At 40.0% G+C, this 16,678-nt stretch overlaps 1 protein-coding gene across 2 annotated transcripts in view; it reads left to right on the top strand.

Moving 5' to 3' along the window:
- Positions 1–16,678, top strand: part of GDA (guanine deaminase) — an 82,744-nt gene that overhangs the window by 26,955 nt on the left and 39,111 nt on the right. For both annotated transcript variants that reach the window (XM_047831148.1, XM_047831149.1), the window contains exon 3: positions 10,334–10,422. In XM_047831148.1, coding sequence (XP_047687104.1) covers positions 10,334–10,422 — 89 coding nt within the window. The remainder of the gene's footprint in view (positions 1–10,333; positions 10,423–16,678) is intronic.

The following is a 16,678-nucleotide window of genomic DNA, read 5'->3' as shown; positions in this document are numbered from 1 at the left end:
AGGTGCCTACAGAAAACAAAGGAAGAGAGTTTCTGCAGTGTTTTTCCTTTGCTTATTTGCTAGAATAGTCTTCCAATCTTTCCTCCTACAGAGACTTCTATTAGTTTTCTAGGAGTACTAGAACGAAGTACCACAAGCCAGGTGGTTTGAACAACAGAAATTTATTGTCTCTCAGTTCTGGAGGCCGCAAGTCTGAGATCAAAGTATCAGCAGAGTTGGTTCTTTCTGAGGGCTGTGAGGGAAGCATCTGTTCTAGGCCTTTTCCTATGGCTTGTGGATGGCATCTTCTCCCTGTGTTTTGTCATATCAACTTCCCACATTTCCCCTTTTCATGAGGACAGCAGTCCTATTGGATTAGGGCCCATCCTATTGACCTCACTTTAACTTGATCATGTCTGTAAAGACCATATTTTCAAATACAGTCGCATTCTGAGGTGCTGGGGGTTTAGGACTTCAGTGTATGGATTTGAGGGATCCTCAGTTCAACCTGTAACAGGTCTCTAAGGCAGATTTCATGTTTAAAAAAACCCAAAGGAATAGACTTGTGTAGCCAGTACTTTTGTGTATACCTGCATTTTCTTATCAGTAGCTATGTATCTGCCGCAGTCTGTTGAGATAAACTTTGGGGACAGTTGACATCACCTTTCGGTTCTCAAAAGAAGAATGAGTGTTTTTCCTAAATTCATACTCAGTTGTCCACTTGCTGAATTTAGTTTCTGAAGATGTCTTTTGTGAGACAGCAGCTGAAATTGTTAGCTTGTTTAATGATTTCATGATTCAAATGTGTCATTTAACCTTGGTTTTGAGATTTGGATTGAAGTTGATTCAATGTTTTGTGATAATTGTAACCATTTTAGCAGTTTCCCTATTTCACAAATTGGTTAAGGCATCAGGGGATTTTGAATTTAAGAAATAAAAAACATTACGGCATAATAATTTGTATCCCAAAGCCTTCTGCAAACTCAGGTGCATGTAGAGGTCGTTGGGCACATTACAAAAAGAAGGAACATATATGACCTCACTTTAGATTGCTGGTGTTGGGTGCTGTCAACGTTAGATCCGTGTCATTCTGTTTTCCCGCTGCTTACACCCCACTCTTAGTTTTTCTTGTTGGTCATTTGGGTGTTCCACAGATTATCAGTGTAAGCATTTTACATAATATGATTTTGAAGTTAAAAACTAACATTTATTATGAGCATATAATTTGTTTTTGTTCATATATTTGCTCACATAAAAAAGAACAGCTATAATGCCTGTGTGGCTGTAATAGATGAAGACATGATGAACTGTTGTTTTTAATCAAAGCCTCCCAGATGCCCCTTCCATCCCCTTTCCTTCCCTTCCTCCTCTGAGGGAGCCATTATCCTGAATTTTATGTTTATCATGTCCTTACTTGTCCTTATACTTTCATTTGAATATTTGTATTTCTTATTTTATTTTATTTTATTTTATTTGGTTTAATTTAGTTTAGAGAGAGAGCATGAGAGCTGGGGAGAAGGGCAGAGGGAAAGACTCCCAAGCAGGCTCCATGTTCAGTGCAGGGCCCAATGTGGGGCTTGACTCCATGACCCTGGCATCATGACCTGACCTGAAATCAAGAGTTGGAAGCTCAACTGACTAAGCCACCTAGGCGCCCTTAAATATATGTAATTCTAAGAAATATACTGTTTGTTTGGTAGTTAAGATTTTTTAAATATTTAAGTTACTACAAATTGTTTTAAAAAGTTACAAGAACACTATGAACAACTCTCATATAGCCTTCACCCAGGTCCCCCACTGTTAACATTATAATGTTAACCATATTTGCTTCATGGTTCTTTCCCACTTTCTCTAGATATATGTAGGTATACATATGCAAACACACACACACACACACAAATTTTTTTTTAACTAATTGAGAGTAAGTTACAGACATGCTGTTCTAGTCTAAATACTTCATCATCTATTTCCTAAAAAGAAAAAAACAAGGATGCTATCTTACATAATCATGTACAATCATCTAGATCAGAAAATTAACATAGATCTAATTCTGCCCTGTTATCCACAGATCCATTCAAACCTTGTCCATTGACCCAGCAATGTCCTTGATAGCTTTCTCTCTCTTCTGGGTCAGGATCCCCACTAGAATCACAGGTTGCATGTTCTTGTCATGATTTTTTAGTTGTCTTCCACTTGAAACAGGTCTTCAAGTCTTTCTTGTCCTGGATAAGTTTCAAGAATACAGGACAATTTGTTTTATTTTAGAATGTCTTCCTGTTTAGGTTTACCTGATGTTTCCTTATAATTAGAGTAAGATTATGCACTTTTTGGCAGGAATACCACAGAAATGGAGCTGTGTTCTTCTTGGTGCATCATAGCAGGAGGCACACAATGTTGATTTATCCCATTATTCTTGATGTTAACTTTGTTCAGTTAAAGTAGTATTTACCAAGCTTTTCTACCATATAGTTACTATTTTTCTCTGTAAAATAAATTTTGTGGGGAGATATTTTGGATTTATATAAATATCTTGTTCTGCAACAAAATTTTCACCCACTAGTTTTAACATTCATTGATGATTTTTGCATGAGTCATTTATTACAATGATGGCTGCCAAATGCTCATTTTCTAATTCTATTATTCTTTCCACATGGGTTAGTTGGTGTTCTACTGTAAGAAAAAACTCCCCTTCCTCCCTCCCTCCCTCCCTCCTTTCCTTCCTTCCTTCATTTGTGTGGACTCAGGGATTCCTATTTTATTCATTGGGATTTAATTTATTATTACTATTATTAGATGCTAAAACTGGCCCATATTTGGCTAGCTGGAGCTTCCTCAAAGTGGCTCCTGTGGACTTTTTAACACTCTTCAACTATATTTTTAGTGCTTCCTTTTTGGTACAAAATTACATTCCAGATTTGTCATGTACTTTCTCTGCTGCAGCCGTTGCTGCAGTCAATCTGATTCTTTCTAATGGAGAATGGTATATAGAAACCAAGATCTGAGCATTATGGGTGCTGATTGCTACAGAGTATCATTGTTCCTAAGTCCTGTCAGCACACAGACTTAGGAAGGACTTATGTATGTATGTATATGTATGTATGTATGTATGTATGTATCCATTTATTTATTATTGACCTGTCTAAATGAAAAACCATGGTTGACACCAGTACCTCCAATTCAAATCCAGTACCACCATATGCTAGCCTTCCCTTTCTATATTTGTAACTCCCCTCTGAGAAAACTATCATTAACCACAGTATGTTTACCTACTTGCTGGTTACCTGTGTGTAATCAATCTCTTGATCCTGGTAGCTGTCTCCTCAGCCATCCCTGTCCTCTTAACCTGCCTTATTGACTCTATACTTCTTCATCCCCAACTCTTCTGGCCCTGTTAGCCTTCTTAGCCTTGATGACACCTTTAGCCCTGACTGCCTTTGTGTTCCTGGTCCCACCAGGCCCACAGTCTGGGACGTTATTAAGGGAAGGGAAGGAAATGGAAAAGCACAAAGAAATATTTTGTAAAAAACAAAACAAAACAACAAAACAAAAAGAGAGAGAGAGAAATTAAAGGGGAGGGCTTTTAACAAAATTTTGTGTGAAAGACAATTTTAAAAATGTATAGCATGGTGCTTAATAGCCGTCAGCCTGGACAGGGACTATAGTTCAAATTTTAGATACCTACCAGCTGTGTAATCTTGGGTAAAATAGTTAACATACCTATGCCTGACTTTTCTCATCTGTGAAATGAGGTTAATAATAGTACCTACATCATAGGGTTCTTGTGAAGTTAAAATGAGTTAACACAGGTAAAGTGTGTAGGACAGTGTCGTACACGGTAAGCACATTTATTTTTTTTATTTTTATTTTTTTTAATTTTTTTTCAACGTTTATTTATTTTTGGGACAGAGAGAGACAGAGCATGAACGGGGGAGGAGCAGAGAGAGAGGGAGACACAGAATCGGAAACAGGCTCCAGGCTCCAAGCCATCAGCCCAGAGCCCGACGCGGGGCTCGAACTCACGGACCGCGAGATCGTGACCTGGCTGAAGTCGGACGCTCAACCGACTGTGCCACCCAGGCGCCCCTAATAAGAATATTTTTATTATCAGATGTCCCATAATTTTAGAATGTTTTATTTTTGTACTAAAAAGTTACTAAGTGCCAACGAATCATTTACAATGCCATTAGATCACAAGAATTACTGAAGTTACTTTTTTAATCTATTGAAAAATATCTATTTCTATAGCAAAATCAGGTTTTGTAAGGTAGCCAGAATGTATACTTTTCCAAGAGTATTTTATCAAACGCTGAAGTTAAAGGAATAATTGGTAAAAGTTATTGTCAATTGAAAAACCAATCATAAATTGAGATAAAGCTTTTTTTGAAAATGTTAGTGTAAGCCACTGAGATGGTTTTCAAATTATATGATTATAACATCCATGAGTCTTTTTAGGAGTCTGCAGCAAAGCTTGGCAAACTGCGGCCCACAGGTCAAATACAGCCCACTGACTGATTATATATGGCCAGTGAGCTAATATAATTTTTACATTTTAAATGATTGGAAAAGAAGAAATTTTCCTGACAAGTAAAAATTATATCAACTGCAATTTTTTTTCTATACATAAGGTTTCATTGCAAAATAGCCAGGCCTATCTATTATCCAGGACTGCTTTTGTGCTACATGACAGAGCCGCATACTTACCACAAAGACAATGCGGTCCATATTTACTATATGGCCCTTCATAGAACGTTTGCTGACCCTTAGTTAATACTATTGCAGAAGCAATCATAAAAGGTCTGGGAGAATCCATAAGATGGGTCGAGTCAAGCAGATACTCCTGGCTTGCCTCGTGACCTTCAACAAGTTATATAGCCTGGTCCGTTTCCTCACCTGTGACATGAGAATATCAGATCTGAATGTGTGAGTTCCCCACGCTGCCATTTGGTGCCTTTGTAACATGAGTTTGTTCAGTTCTACCTCTATAAGCTGACAAGTTTTTGTTTGTTTTGCCTTTTTTTTTTTTAATTTTTTTTTCAACGTTTATTTATTTTTGGGACAGAGAGAGACAGAGCATGAACGGGGGAGGGGCAGAGAGAGAGGGAGACACAGAATCGGAAACAGGCTCCAGGCTCTGAGCCATCAGCCCAGAGCCTGACGCGGGGCTCGAACTCCCGGACCGAGAGATCGTGACCTGGCTGAAGTCGGACGCTTAACTGACTGCACCACCCAGGCGCCCCTGTTTTGCCTTTTTAAGGCAATCACACTTTGTCTTTCTTTTCCATTAATCTGTTCGTGGTGAATTGAGCTAATATGGTGATTTTCATCTCCGTCCAAAAGATTCAGAAATCTTTGAAACCTCATGTTTTTGATCTGATCTTATTTCCCATTACAGGGCCTAAGGGTGGATTTTATGTAATGGGTTGCAATATATGTTACCTTATTTAGTTGGATGGGCAAGCTTTTCACAATGGCCTGAAGAGCAGTTTACTCTGTTCATAGCAACAAACATCTTGCCCAAATTTACCATCTGGTGCTTGAAGCCTCTATCTTGCAAAGATTTTTTTCACTAGCTAACAGCCATTACTCATCTACTTTTGGCTTTAGTATTGCTGACATTCTTGTTATTGCCCATCCTAAATAGTCACATTCAAATAAGAGAGTATTTGGAATTGTTTGCTTAACAGAAGGGACTCGATTTCCTCATCTGGAAAACAAGGAGGTCAGATGAGAAGGTTCCAGTGAGCTGGCACCATCTATGATTTTATGAAACTTGGTTTTTATTGATTTCTGTATGTGCCAGACAGCCCACCTAATCCGTGGCTTGTGGAGGAAGTGCGTGGGTTATAACAGGCACTCATTAAATGGTGAAAGATTGAAGACGTGGTTGAATGGCCACATAAGCCCAGAAAAACTCAGGATGAAAGAGCATTGTCCCATAAAGAGAATCTCAGGTGATATTTTATAACTTTGCCACATTCATTTTCCAAAATACTTTTAGATGCTTCTTAAAAATAAATCTCAAGGCTGAACCATGATCTACAAAGCCCCGGCTACCATCTCTACTCTTCTGGTCCTTGTCGTGTATCCCCACTGGTATCCCTGATGTTTCAAAACTTGCCAACCATCCAATTTAAATTAAATTTGAATAACATATCAGAGCCTTTGTGCTGATTTGTTCCCTCTGCCTGGAATGCTCCTCCCAGAATATCAAGTGTTTTACTCCCTCCCTTCATGTAAATGTGTGCCCAAACATCATTTCTCAGAGACATCCATCACACCCCACTTTTTATCTCACCCATTTACCTTGATTTATTTTTCATCACAGCACTCACTAATCTATGCAATATATCTGATATTCACCTATCAATTTATTTACATGCAGGTGATAATTGTTGAGTGAATACATGAATAAGAACAAGAAAGCAATCTATTAATTAAGTACTTGATTTGTGAATTAAAGCTGTCTCCAAACCAGGTTTCCAATGGTATTTAAATGTCCTATTTATTTATTTATTTTTTTTATTTAGAGAGTACAAGCAGGGAGAGGCAGAGAGAGAGAGAGAGGGACAGAGGACCTGAAGAGGGCTCTGCATTGAGAGCAGTGAGCCTGATGCAGGTTTGAAACTCACAAACCACAAGATCATGACCTGAGGACACTCAACCAACTGAGTCACCCAGGCACCCCTCCAATGGTATTTAAAGAACAGGGGCATCTGAGTGGCTCAGTCGGTTGAGCCTCTGACTCTTGATTTTGGCTCAGGTCATGACCCCAGGCTCATGGGCTCCAGCACCGTGTTGGTCTCCACGCTCGGTGTGGAGCCTGCTTAAGATTCTCTCTCTCTCTCCTTCTGCCCCTCCCCCACTCCTGCACATGTGTGCATGTGCTTGCTCCCTTTCTCTCAAAAATAATTTAAATACATAAAAAGCCCATAATTTTTTGCAGATTGTAAACATATATGTGTTAAAATTGAACTGTGACATTACTTTTAAAATGTATCTAACAGAATAAAAATACAGTGATTTGATATCTATCTTAATCTACTTTTTAAAAAAAATCATGAGCTCACTTCTTCTTAATGATCTGAAATGCTGAATAGTTCCCTTTTCTTCTTGAATTACTAACTCTATTCTACTTTCCTTACAGAGTCTATGCTAATGCAATATAATTTTACATTTGAAAGTCTTTTATTGATCAACCACTGCAGTTAGATTTTTGTGCATAAAAGTATTTAAAATTCCCTGGGACCATAAGATAATTTGTTAGATGTAAAATAAAAAAGCTGTTTTTTCCCTCCAACTAGATAATATATCTCTGGATGAGTGTTAACTTGTCGGTCGAATGAAATAGGAGTAGCATCAATTTTTTTTAATTTTCCTTTTTAAAAAATATTTATTTATTTTGAGAGAGAGAAAGTGAGAGAGAGAGAGAGAGAGAGAGAGAGCGTGCACACGGGCTGAAGAGGGGCAGAGAGAGGGGGAGAAAGCGAGAATCCCAAGCAGGGTTGAGCCATCAGTGCAGAGCCTGATCCTGCAAATCATGAGATCATGACCTGAGCTGAAATCAAGAGTCAGATGCTTAATCAACTGAACCACCCAGGCGGCCCCTTATTTTCCATTTTTATGCATATAAGTGCTGAGAAATATTTTCACATGAATCAAGTGGGTGGGATTGGGAGGGGCTTTGTTATAGCAGTATCTCTCAATTTTTTCAATTCCTTCTGAGTTATTTGATAAAAATTACTATTAATATATCACTGAAAAAGCACTTTTAATGATCTGTTGGTGGATATGCAATTACGTTTTCTGTAAGTTTTACTAAAAGTAAAGACCACGGTGCTAGAGAAATGTCTTAGGGTGCCAGGAGTTGATAGGAGTTGGTAGGAACACTTTGGACCTTGAAGATTATGGATATTCCATCAACCATGTCATGTGCTGCGGCCCAGAGAAGGGGAGAGTTGGATTCAGCTAAGGCTAAACTTCTACCTGGTATGTATTGACTAAGACGTAAGAAATATGAAATAATAGGTGGTAGAATCTAAGCTAGACAAGGACAGTGTGGAAGAAGAGCACTGAAGGACTGGGGAAAAGTAGAGAGGAGAAGATAAAGGGAAATTCAGGTGGAAGACTGGTTGGAGGAGTCGAAATGGCAAACAGGAAAGAGAGGTAATTTTTGTCAGATGTATGACTCAGGAGTTTTGGAGGTGGAACAGTTATGGGTCATGAACATGTCCAAGGTGTGACCACGATGTGAAGTTCATGAGCTTCATTTGTTCACTCGTTTACGAACAAATCACTGAAGATGGGTTCGTGGAAATAGGTGGTCATGGTGTTGAAAGGATCCATGATGATTTTTTAAGGAATGAAGGCAGGGCTTGGAGTGGAGAGAAAGAATGTGAGGCAGGCATTGACAAATGTAGACACTGAGAGAAAGGTTGGTAAAGGAGAAGAACAAAGAGAGGAAAGGTGCTCTTGAAAGCTGGAAGGGGTGAGTCTTAAAGGAATTTAGTTTACAAGGAGCTGAAGGAAAAATGGTTTAGAGATGGCCATGGTTGGTATGGAAGAAACCAAACTCATTGCCTGACCGGGATGCATGAGAAACACAGAGACAATCGTGTCCTCAGGGTAGAGCCCCAGTTATTAGGAGGGAGAAACTTGTGTTTGTGACAGGTATCATGGTTCTGAACCGCGAGCTTCCCTAATGGGTTAGAAAAACTTCCTCAGTTTCTTCTAGAGTTACTAGTTCCTTCAGTTTCCCAGAATAAATTTTGATTGTTCATATTTTCAAAAACGATTTCTTTCAGGGGTGCCTGGGTGAGTCAGTCGGTTAAGCTTTCAACTCTTCATTTCAGCTCAGGTCATGATCTCACGGGTTCGTGAGATTGAGCCCTGCGTCTGGTTCTCCACTGAAAGCACGGAGCCTTCTTGGGATTCCTTCTCTCCCTCTCTCTCTGCCCCTTCCCCATGCGCTCTCTCTCCCTCTCAAAATAAATAAATGTTAAAAAAACACACGTTTATTTGAAATATATATTCAAATGTGTGAATATAGTGCTTTGTATAGTTTTTGTATGTATGTGTATGTATTTATGTCTTTAATGGTGAGTCAGCTCTGAGTTTTATAGATAAATACTGTTTTTGTGTTTTTTAAGTTAATTATGGATCTGTTTTGATCTACTTATGAATTCAAATGTGTTTTTTAGACTCATCAAATTACTTTTTCTTATTTGTAGGAATTACATTTTTATTTTCCTCTTCTGATAAAAATCCCAATTTTTAAAAAAGCATATCATCAATGAATAGAGAAGTCAACATATATTTTACTTTACTTTCAGTTCCACAAACTATTTTTCCCACACTATATTGCCTTGCTTCTAATTAATTAGATACATTTTCTCTACCAGTGTTTTTTCAGTATTTTATGTTCCACGAAACATGTATTCTCACAATATCACATTTATAAATGAAATGCAGGATATTTCCTGTATATATATATTCCATTGTTCCTTCTTTTTTCTTGCTTTGCAATCCATTTTTATAGAGAAGACAATAACACTGTATTAAAAAAAACCAGCAATAGATATAATGTGTCTAGCATTTAACATGTTCCAGAGATGTGCTAATTTCTTTTCCAAAATTATAATATTTACTTTCTACAGTAGCCCTGTGAAGTATGCTCTGATGTTACCCCCAGTTTGCGATGGGGAAACCAGACAAAGAGAGAGGAAGAGGCCCATCCAAGCTTCCCCAGCAGTTGCCTAGGGCTCCCAAGCCTGTGTGAGAGATCACTCTATTAGCATCTCATCCACAGTACTAGAAAAATATAGCAGACCTCCCTTTTTATGGTTGATGTCCAGCACCAGAGCATCAACATAAGTCATGCTAAGATTTGATTACTGGGCAATTATTATGTGCAATCATATTGTGTCAATAACCTTCCGCATGATACACTACTACCCTACTCTAGATGCGGGTTTCCTATAAAAGCCTAACAAAAATTTTTTATTCACCTGCAGTGAGGTACACTTTCTATAAACAATTGTTTCCTTCAATCATTCTGGGGTGGGGGAGAAATAGATATCAATGAACGATTTTTAATACCCTATATCTTCAAATTAGAATTTTGAAATCTTACTTATGCCTACAGAAAGGCAGAAAAGGAAAAACTTCCTTACTTCCTTGGACAAGCGGAGGCAAAACCCTGTCTTTTTGTCTCTGAACGCTATCCCATTTGGTATGGAACACCTTTAAAAATCAATTCAGCTACAGTTTAGTCTCTTTTTAAAAGATTTAGATATTTAACAACAACAAATGCCAATGGCTTATTAATTTGTGATTCTTTTCTTTCTTTCTTTTAAAGATAGTGTTTTTAGAAGAAGCATCTCAACAGGAAAAGCTGGCCAAAGAGTGGTGCTTCCGGCCGTGCGAAGTAAGAGAACTGAGCAACCAGTAAGTCATAGCCAACTTCTTCCCTTTGCTGTCAACTAGTGATGTCAACTAGTCTCAGACGATTAGACACCTGCCTGGAGACAGAGAGGCTTTGTTTTTTTTTTTCCCTCTGGGGTGAGTTGAGAGGGGACTAGAGAACAGGGAGCTGTAGGGTGGAAACTTTGAGAACAGGAGTCTGCCATCATTCATTCATTCCTTTAGCAACCCTTTGTTGAGCTAACTGTGTGCAAGAACTAGGATCTGGAGCAGAAAATGGTCTATGAAGTCTTTGCCCTTGCGGGGTTTACAGCCCACGGGGATCTCAGAGATGAAGTGGGTACACAGACACAGAAGAACACCAGCGATAGGTTGTGATACCTTTTATGAAGGAAATAAAGAGGAAGCGAGATAAACCACCAGGAGGAAGGGGATGGAGGTTTGGGGATCAGTAACTGACAGCACGGTTAGGGAAGACCTAATTCCAGCCACTTCTGTGTTATTGCCTGTTTCCTCTTTCTAGATTTTCTTGAGAATATATGTTGAGGAATGACTGACATTAAGATTCCCGCCTGTGTGCCTTTGGGATATGGGGTCAGAAACTGTGGGAGTGCACAAGAGGGAGAGAGGGAAGTCGGGAGGCCATAAGCAAGTGGTTCAGCAGTGGGAGGGTGGGGGGAAGGGCAAATACTTCTGTGGCCTTTTATATTCTTTTGTCCCTCTTTATGAGGCTGCTTTTGGAGGTAAGTCCATCAAACAAATGTAGATTCTGGTGGACCTGTAAGCACCACACACAGAGAAGTGGTAAGGTAAGACAAAATGTAAACTTTGGTGGAAGACTGAAGTCTTTGAAGAAAAAGAATATTTATTTATTTATTTATTTATTTATTTATTTATTTATTTATTTTTAAATGTTTATTTTTGAGAGAGAGCATGAGGAAGGGCATGAGAAGGGGGAGGGCAGAGAGAGAGAGGGGAGCAGAGGATCCAAAGCAGGCTATTTGCTGACAGCAGTGAGCCTGATGTGGGCTTGAACTCACAAACTGTGCCATCATGACCTGAGCCAGTCTGGCACTCAACTGACTGAGCCACCCAGGCACCCCAGAAAAATAATATTTAAAATGCAAGGTAATTCTATTTTTAAAGTGTTTATTTATTTTGAGAGAGAGAGAGAGAGAGAGAGAGAGAGAGAGAGAGCGAGCTAGCAGGGGAGGGGCAGAGGGAGAGGGAGAGCGAGAATCCTAAGCAGGCTCCTTGCTGTCAGCGCAGAGCCCCAGGCAGGGCTTAATTCCACCAACTGTGAAATCACCACCTGACCTGAAACCAAGAATCAGATGCTTAACTGACTGAGCCACCCAGGTGCTCCAAAATACAAAGTAATTCTTATATCAAACACACGAGATACATGCAGTTGAATTTCTTTAAGTAGCAATTTAAATGCCACAGAAGATGATGTCTCTGACAGTGTGTTTATCAGACTTCCTGTGCCTACAGGTCTACCTCAGCACGATGTGGATTTTTTAAATGCGAATACTAACTGGAACACTCTGAGTGGTGCTTTCATAGAAGTGGATCAGATTGTGGCTATGGGACCATAGAGACATTGGCAGGGCCAGGATTAGGGTGAGGCAAGTGAGGTGTTCACCTTGGGCAAGGAATTTAAGGGTGGTGGGTAGGGCAAAAAAAAGTCAGTAATCAAGATAAGTAATAGTTTGGTGCAGTATTTTGAAAAATCAAAATTAATGCAAAGAATCCATGATGAACAAAATACCAAAATTTTAAATGAAGACAGAATGTTGTTGATAGTTTTATATGCCTGTGTTGTTGTGCAAGAAACAGTCATTTTCAAATGGCCTGGGCTCCCCAGGCCCATGGGACCATCACACCCCCTGCAGGGCAGGTTAATGAAGGTTGACAATGATGTACAAACAGATTGGGCAACTCAGACCCTTCTAGACAGTCATGTGTTTTGACTGTTGAGCTTTTATTAACGTTTTCCACTTGGTTAGAACATGGGTGGATGTTCTGGCAAGTGTATATTGGGGCAAACTTTGTTTTTTGTCCTCAGAGTCTAATACAGGCTGGCCAGCACCACAGGTTTGGAAGATGAAGTCGATTGGTTTTTATTTGGGAAGGGGGGAGACACCGAGCTTTTCTAAGGGAATTAAGATAGTAAGTAAAATTGGAAAGAGGAAAGCTGAAAAGCAGAAGGAAGGAGAGCTGTTTCATCTTTTTCTGTTTCCACCTGCAGGCCTCATCTCTGCTGTGTCTGCAGCTTGACTTTCATTAGTTATGATTTAGCTGCAAGTGAGGTCTTTGGTGGAGAACCGAGTTCTAATTCCGACCAGGCCACCACTAACAAGATGCATGTCTGAAAACAAGCGTGTTGTGCCCAAGTTTCCTTTTGCTCTCTCTGTAAAATGATTAGTTGGGCTCAGTGACCTCTGATCTCATGAGCAGCTCTCACAGTCCACACTCACACATGCACCAATAACTGTGATACATACACGATACATATATAAGCAATATGTGAATATTGCTCATGTCAATATTTCTACTAATAAGCATTAGTAGAAAGTGCTTCCTGTTTCCCCAAAAGAATCGTTAGCTCTTCTGGATGAAAGTCACATGTAGGATGCAGTAAATCCCTGCTCTTCTGTCGCCTCTGAATTTGTTGTACCCTAAATTATCTCTTTTGCTTCTTTCGTCTCTGCTTTAAAAACGTGCTCAACAAAACGTGACTTTCCCTCTCCTCCTACACTACCGTTCTTTCACTACCAAATATTTTTAAAGAGCGCTCTCCCTCCGCCCAGTACTTTCTCTAACATTCCTCTTCCATGTTCCTGTGTGTCTTTTCAGCACCTAGGACAGTAACTAAACCATTCTAGATATAAGGAGGGACTGAAGCCATGTGAAGTTGGGTGTCTCCCCCAACCACTGCATCGAAATGAGAGCACTCTGTCTTTCCTGAAACCACTCGCCCTTGCAGTTTTAACACCATTGCCTGTCCTCAACTCCTTTCCTTTCATTGGTGCCCTTCATACCTCTTTCCTGGGTCTCCCTTTGTCCTCCTGACAAATCTGCCCAGAGGGAGCATGGCCTTCTCTTCCTCATTCTTACTCCTTAAGTGGATGCTGCTACTCAAGATTCAGTTTTGTTCTTTTTCCACAGAAGTCTCTGGCACCACCAGCTTCTAGGGTTAGCAGCTCAGGGCAGACTCTCCAATCTGAATCCCATCTGTACATCTTCTGTGACCTCTTAACCCACGTTTCTGATGCTTTGGAGGTTACACTCGGGCCCTAGGCTTCGTAACATTGCCCCTCCCTCAATGTGGAGTTTCCTCCTACATTCTCTGCCCTTTGTATCATATGTTCAGCATCGCATGCTCAAAAACTCTCTCTTGAACTCACTCCTCTCCTTTGCTTCCCAGACCTGATAAAATGTCAAGGTTTTTCTTTTGTATTCATCTTTTCCTTTTGTTCCTATCACCATAATCTTTCTTTAGAAATGTGACGGTTGGGAGATGGAAGGAATCTCCCAACACATGCCTGGCACCACCCGATTTCTGTCCTAAACCTGTGGTTCAATATGTCACAGTTCTGCAAAAGAGAAGGAAAAAAATGTAACAAATACCATCTCAGTCCCCTCTCTCTTGGGTACAGAATAACCAATACAAAATGTTTTTAAGTTTATTTATTCTCAGAGAGAGAGAGTATGTGGGGTAGAGTCAGAGAGAGAGGGGAGAGAGAGAATACCAAGAAGGCTCTGCACTGTTAGTGCAGAGCCTGATGTGGGGCTCTAACTCACGAACTGTGAGATCATGACCTGAGCTGACATCAAGAGTCGGATGCTTGACCAACTGAGCCGCCCAGGCACCCCAGAATAACCAATACCAATTAATTCACTTAATTGACTCTTCAAGACTCTTTTTAAAGACTTTTTTTGACTGTTGTTTTTGAAACATTTTTTATGTAGTAAAGTGCATAGATCTTAGGGATGTGAATTGATAAATTTTGATAAGCATATCTACATATGTAACCAACACACCAAGAAAGATATAAAACATTCCTATCAGCCTAGAAAGTTCCTTTGTGTCCTTTCCAGCCACTCTCCACCCCCTCATCCACTGTTTAATTTTTTTTCTATCACATAGATCACTTCTGCTTGTTTTTGAATGTTGTATGGATGGAATAAACCAAGAAGTCTTGTGTCTGGATTCTTCCATCCATCATAATGTATTGAGATGCATCCATATTATTGTTTATATCAGTAGTTCTTTCTTTTTCGTTGCCAAATAGTATTCCATTGTGTCAATATACAGCAGTTTGTTTATTTGTTTTCCTGTGATATTTGGATTGTTTCCAATTTGAGGCTAGTACACATAATGCTGCTATAAATATTTTTGTACCCTGTTTTTGTTTTTGTAAGCATATGTTTTATTTCACTTGGGTAAATCACTAGGAGTGAAATTGCTCACTAAGATCTTTTATATTATGACGAGATTTACTTCTCTTTTTCTCTCTAGCTGTCTCACAACACCCCCCCCCCCAACACACCACACACACAGATATCCTCACTCACCCCTAATCTGCTCAACCTGGTTATAATCTTTTTGGAGACAAGATGTCTTATTTCTTTTTGGACTTTCCAGAAGGCTTAGGAGAGTTTTTTTTTTTTAAACGTATCACATACTTGGGAAAAATTATTTGATTGAACGATTCAACTACATAAAGAAATCATACCACCATTTCACTGTGTGGTAGTGGAGACAGTAAAGGTCCCAAGGACTGGGTTATCCTGAGAGGTCAGTGACTCAGGCCTGAGAGGAATCCCTAGTTCATCCTCCCTCTCTTCATGCCCCACATTGTAGACATGCTGCCTTCTTGCCATGCTAGCTGGTCACTGCTCTCCATTGCCAGAGTGCCTTAAGAGTTCAGTCATATGGAGGGTAGTGACCAAGAGTAGTGAGTCTGCAGACCAAACTTCCTGGACTAGTTGAATGATTGCTTTTTTTCCAAGCTACTCATGTTTCCCGAGCTTCAGTTTTCTCTTGTGTAAATGAAGATAACGCTACTTCGTAAGTTTGTTGTGAGCATTACATCATCATAACAACTACTGCTTTTTTTCTTTTTGAATGCTTTTTATTATCTAGGTGCCGTTTTAGCACATGCTAACAATCCTCACGTCAACCCTATGGTGCTACTGCTGTCTCCCTTTTACCTAAGGGGAAACTGAGTCACAAAACACATCGATTATCCCACTGCTGATTTATGGCGGGGTCTGCATTCAAAATCAAGCAGGCTGAGTCAAGAATGTATATATCGAATCCCTATAATCAGCCGCCTCCCACAAGTAGGATGATGCATGTAGGTGCCGTGCCCAGTGCCCAGTACATGCACCTTGTCAAGAAAATTCCCTGCTGCTACCACTGTCAGCAGTAGCACTACCCATTCCTAGTTCCCACTGCTCTAAAAATGAGGCGTTTAAAAAATGTTTATTTATTTTTGAAAGAGATAGAGACACAGAGCACGAGCAGGGAAGGGGCAGAGAGAGAGGGAGACAGACCCAGAATCGGAAGCACGCTCGAGGCTCTGAGCTGTCAGCACAGAACCTGATGTGGGGCTTGAACCCACAAACTGCAAGATCATGACCTGAGCTGAAGTCACATGCTTAACCCACTGAGCCACCCAGGCGCCCCTGAAACTAAAGCATTTTATAGGCGGCCCTGGTTTTGTCTTCCACCTAGGTGGTATACATTTGAATTGGTAGAATAAGGAATTCTTTGTTATGTCAAGTTTTGAGCTCAAGTTCTTTATGTACATTAAAATGTAATTAGTATTTTCTCAGGGTGGTGGCGCATACTGTCTTCTAACAAATATCTGTTGGGATATGTTTAGACACTTAATAGACACCAGTGAACTGGATTCATTCTTTAGAAAAGCCGTTAGTTTTGGTTTGTCTCGATTTTGTGGGGAATGCCTCTGAAAACTCTTTTTTTTTTTTTTTTTAAATTCTTTTTCAATGTTTATCCATTTTTGGGACAGAGAGAGACAGAGCATGAACGGGGGAGGGGCAGAGAGAGAGGGAGACACAGAATCGGAAACAGGCTCCAGGCTCCGAGCCATCAGCCCAGAGCCCGACGCGGGGCCCGAACCCACAGACCGCGAGACCGTGACCTGGCTGAAGTCGGACGCTCAACCGACTGCGCCACCCAGGCGCCCCTGAAAACTCTTTAAAAAAACATCTTTCCAGAAGTTTCTGTTATAAGAATCAGTAGACA

Source organism: Prionailurus viverrinus, chromosome D4 (assembly GCF_022837055.1).
Source record: "Prionailurus viverrinus isolate Anna chromosome D4, UM_Priviv_1.0, whole genome shotgun sequence".
Lineage (NCBI taxonomy): Eukaryota > Metazoa > Chordata > Mammalia > Carnivora > Felidae > Prionailurus > Prionailurus viverrinus.
This window is presented reverse-complemented; position numbering and strand designations above follow the sequence as displayed.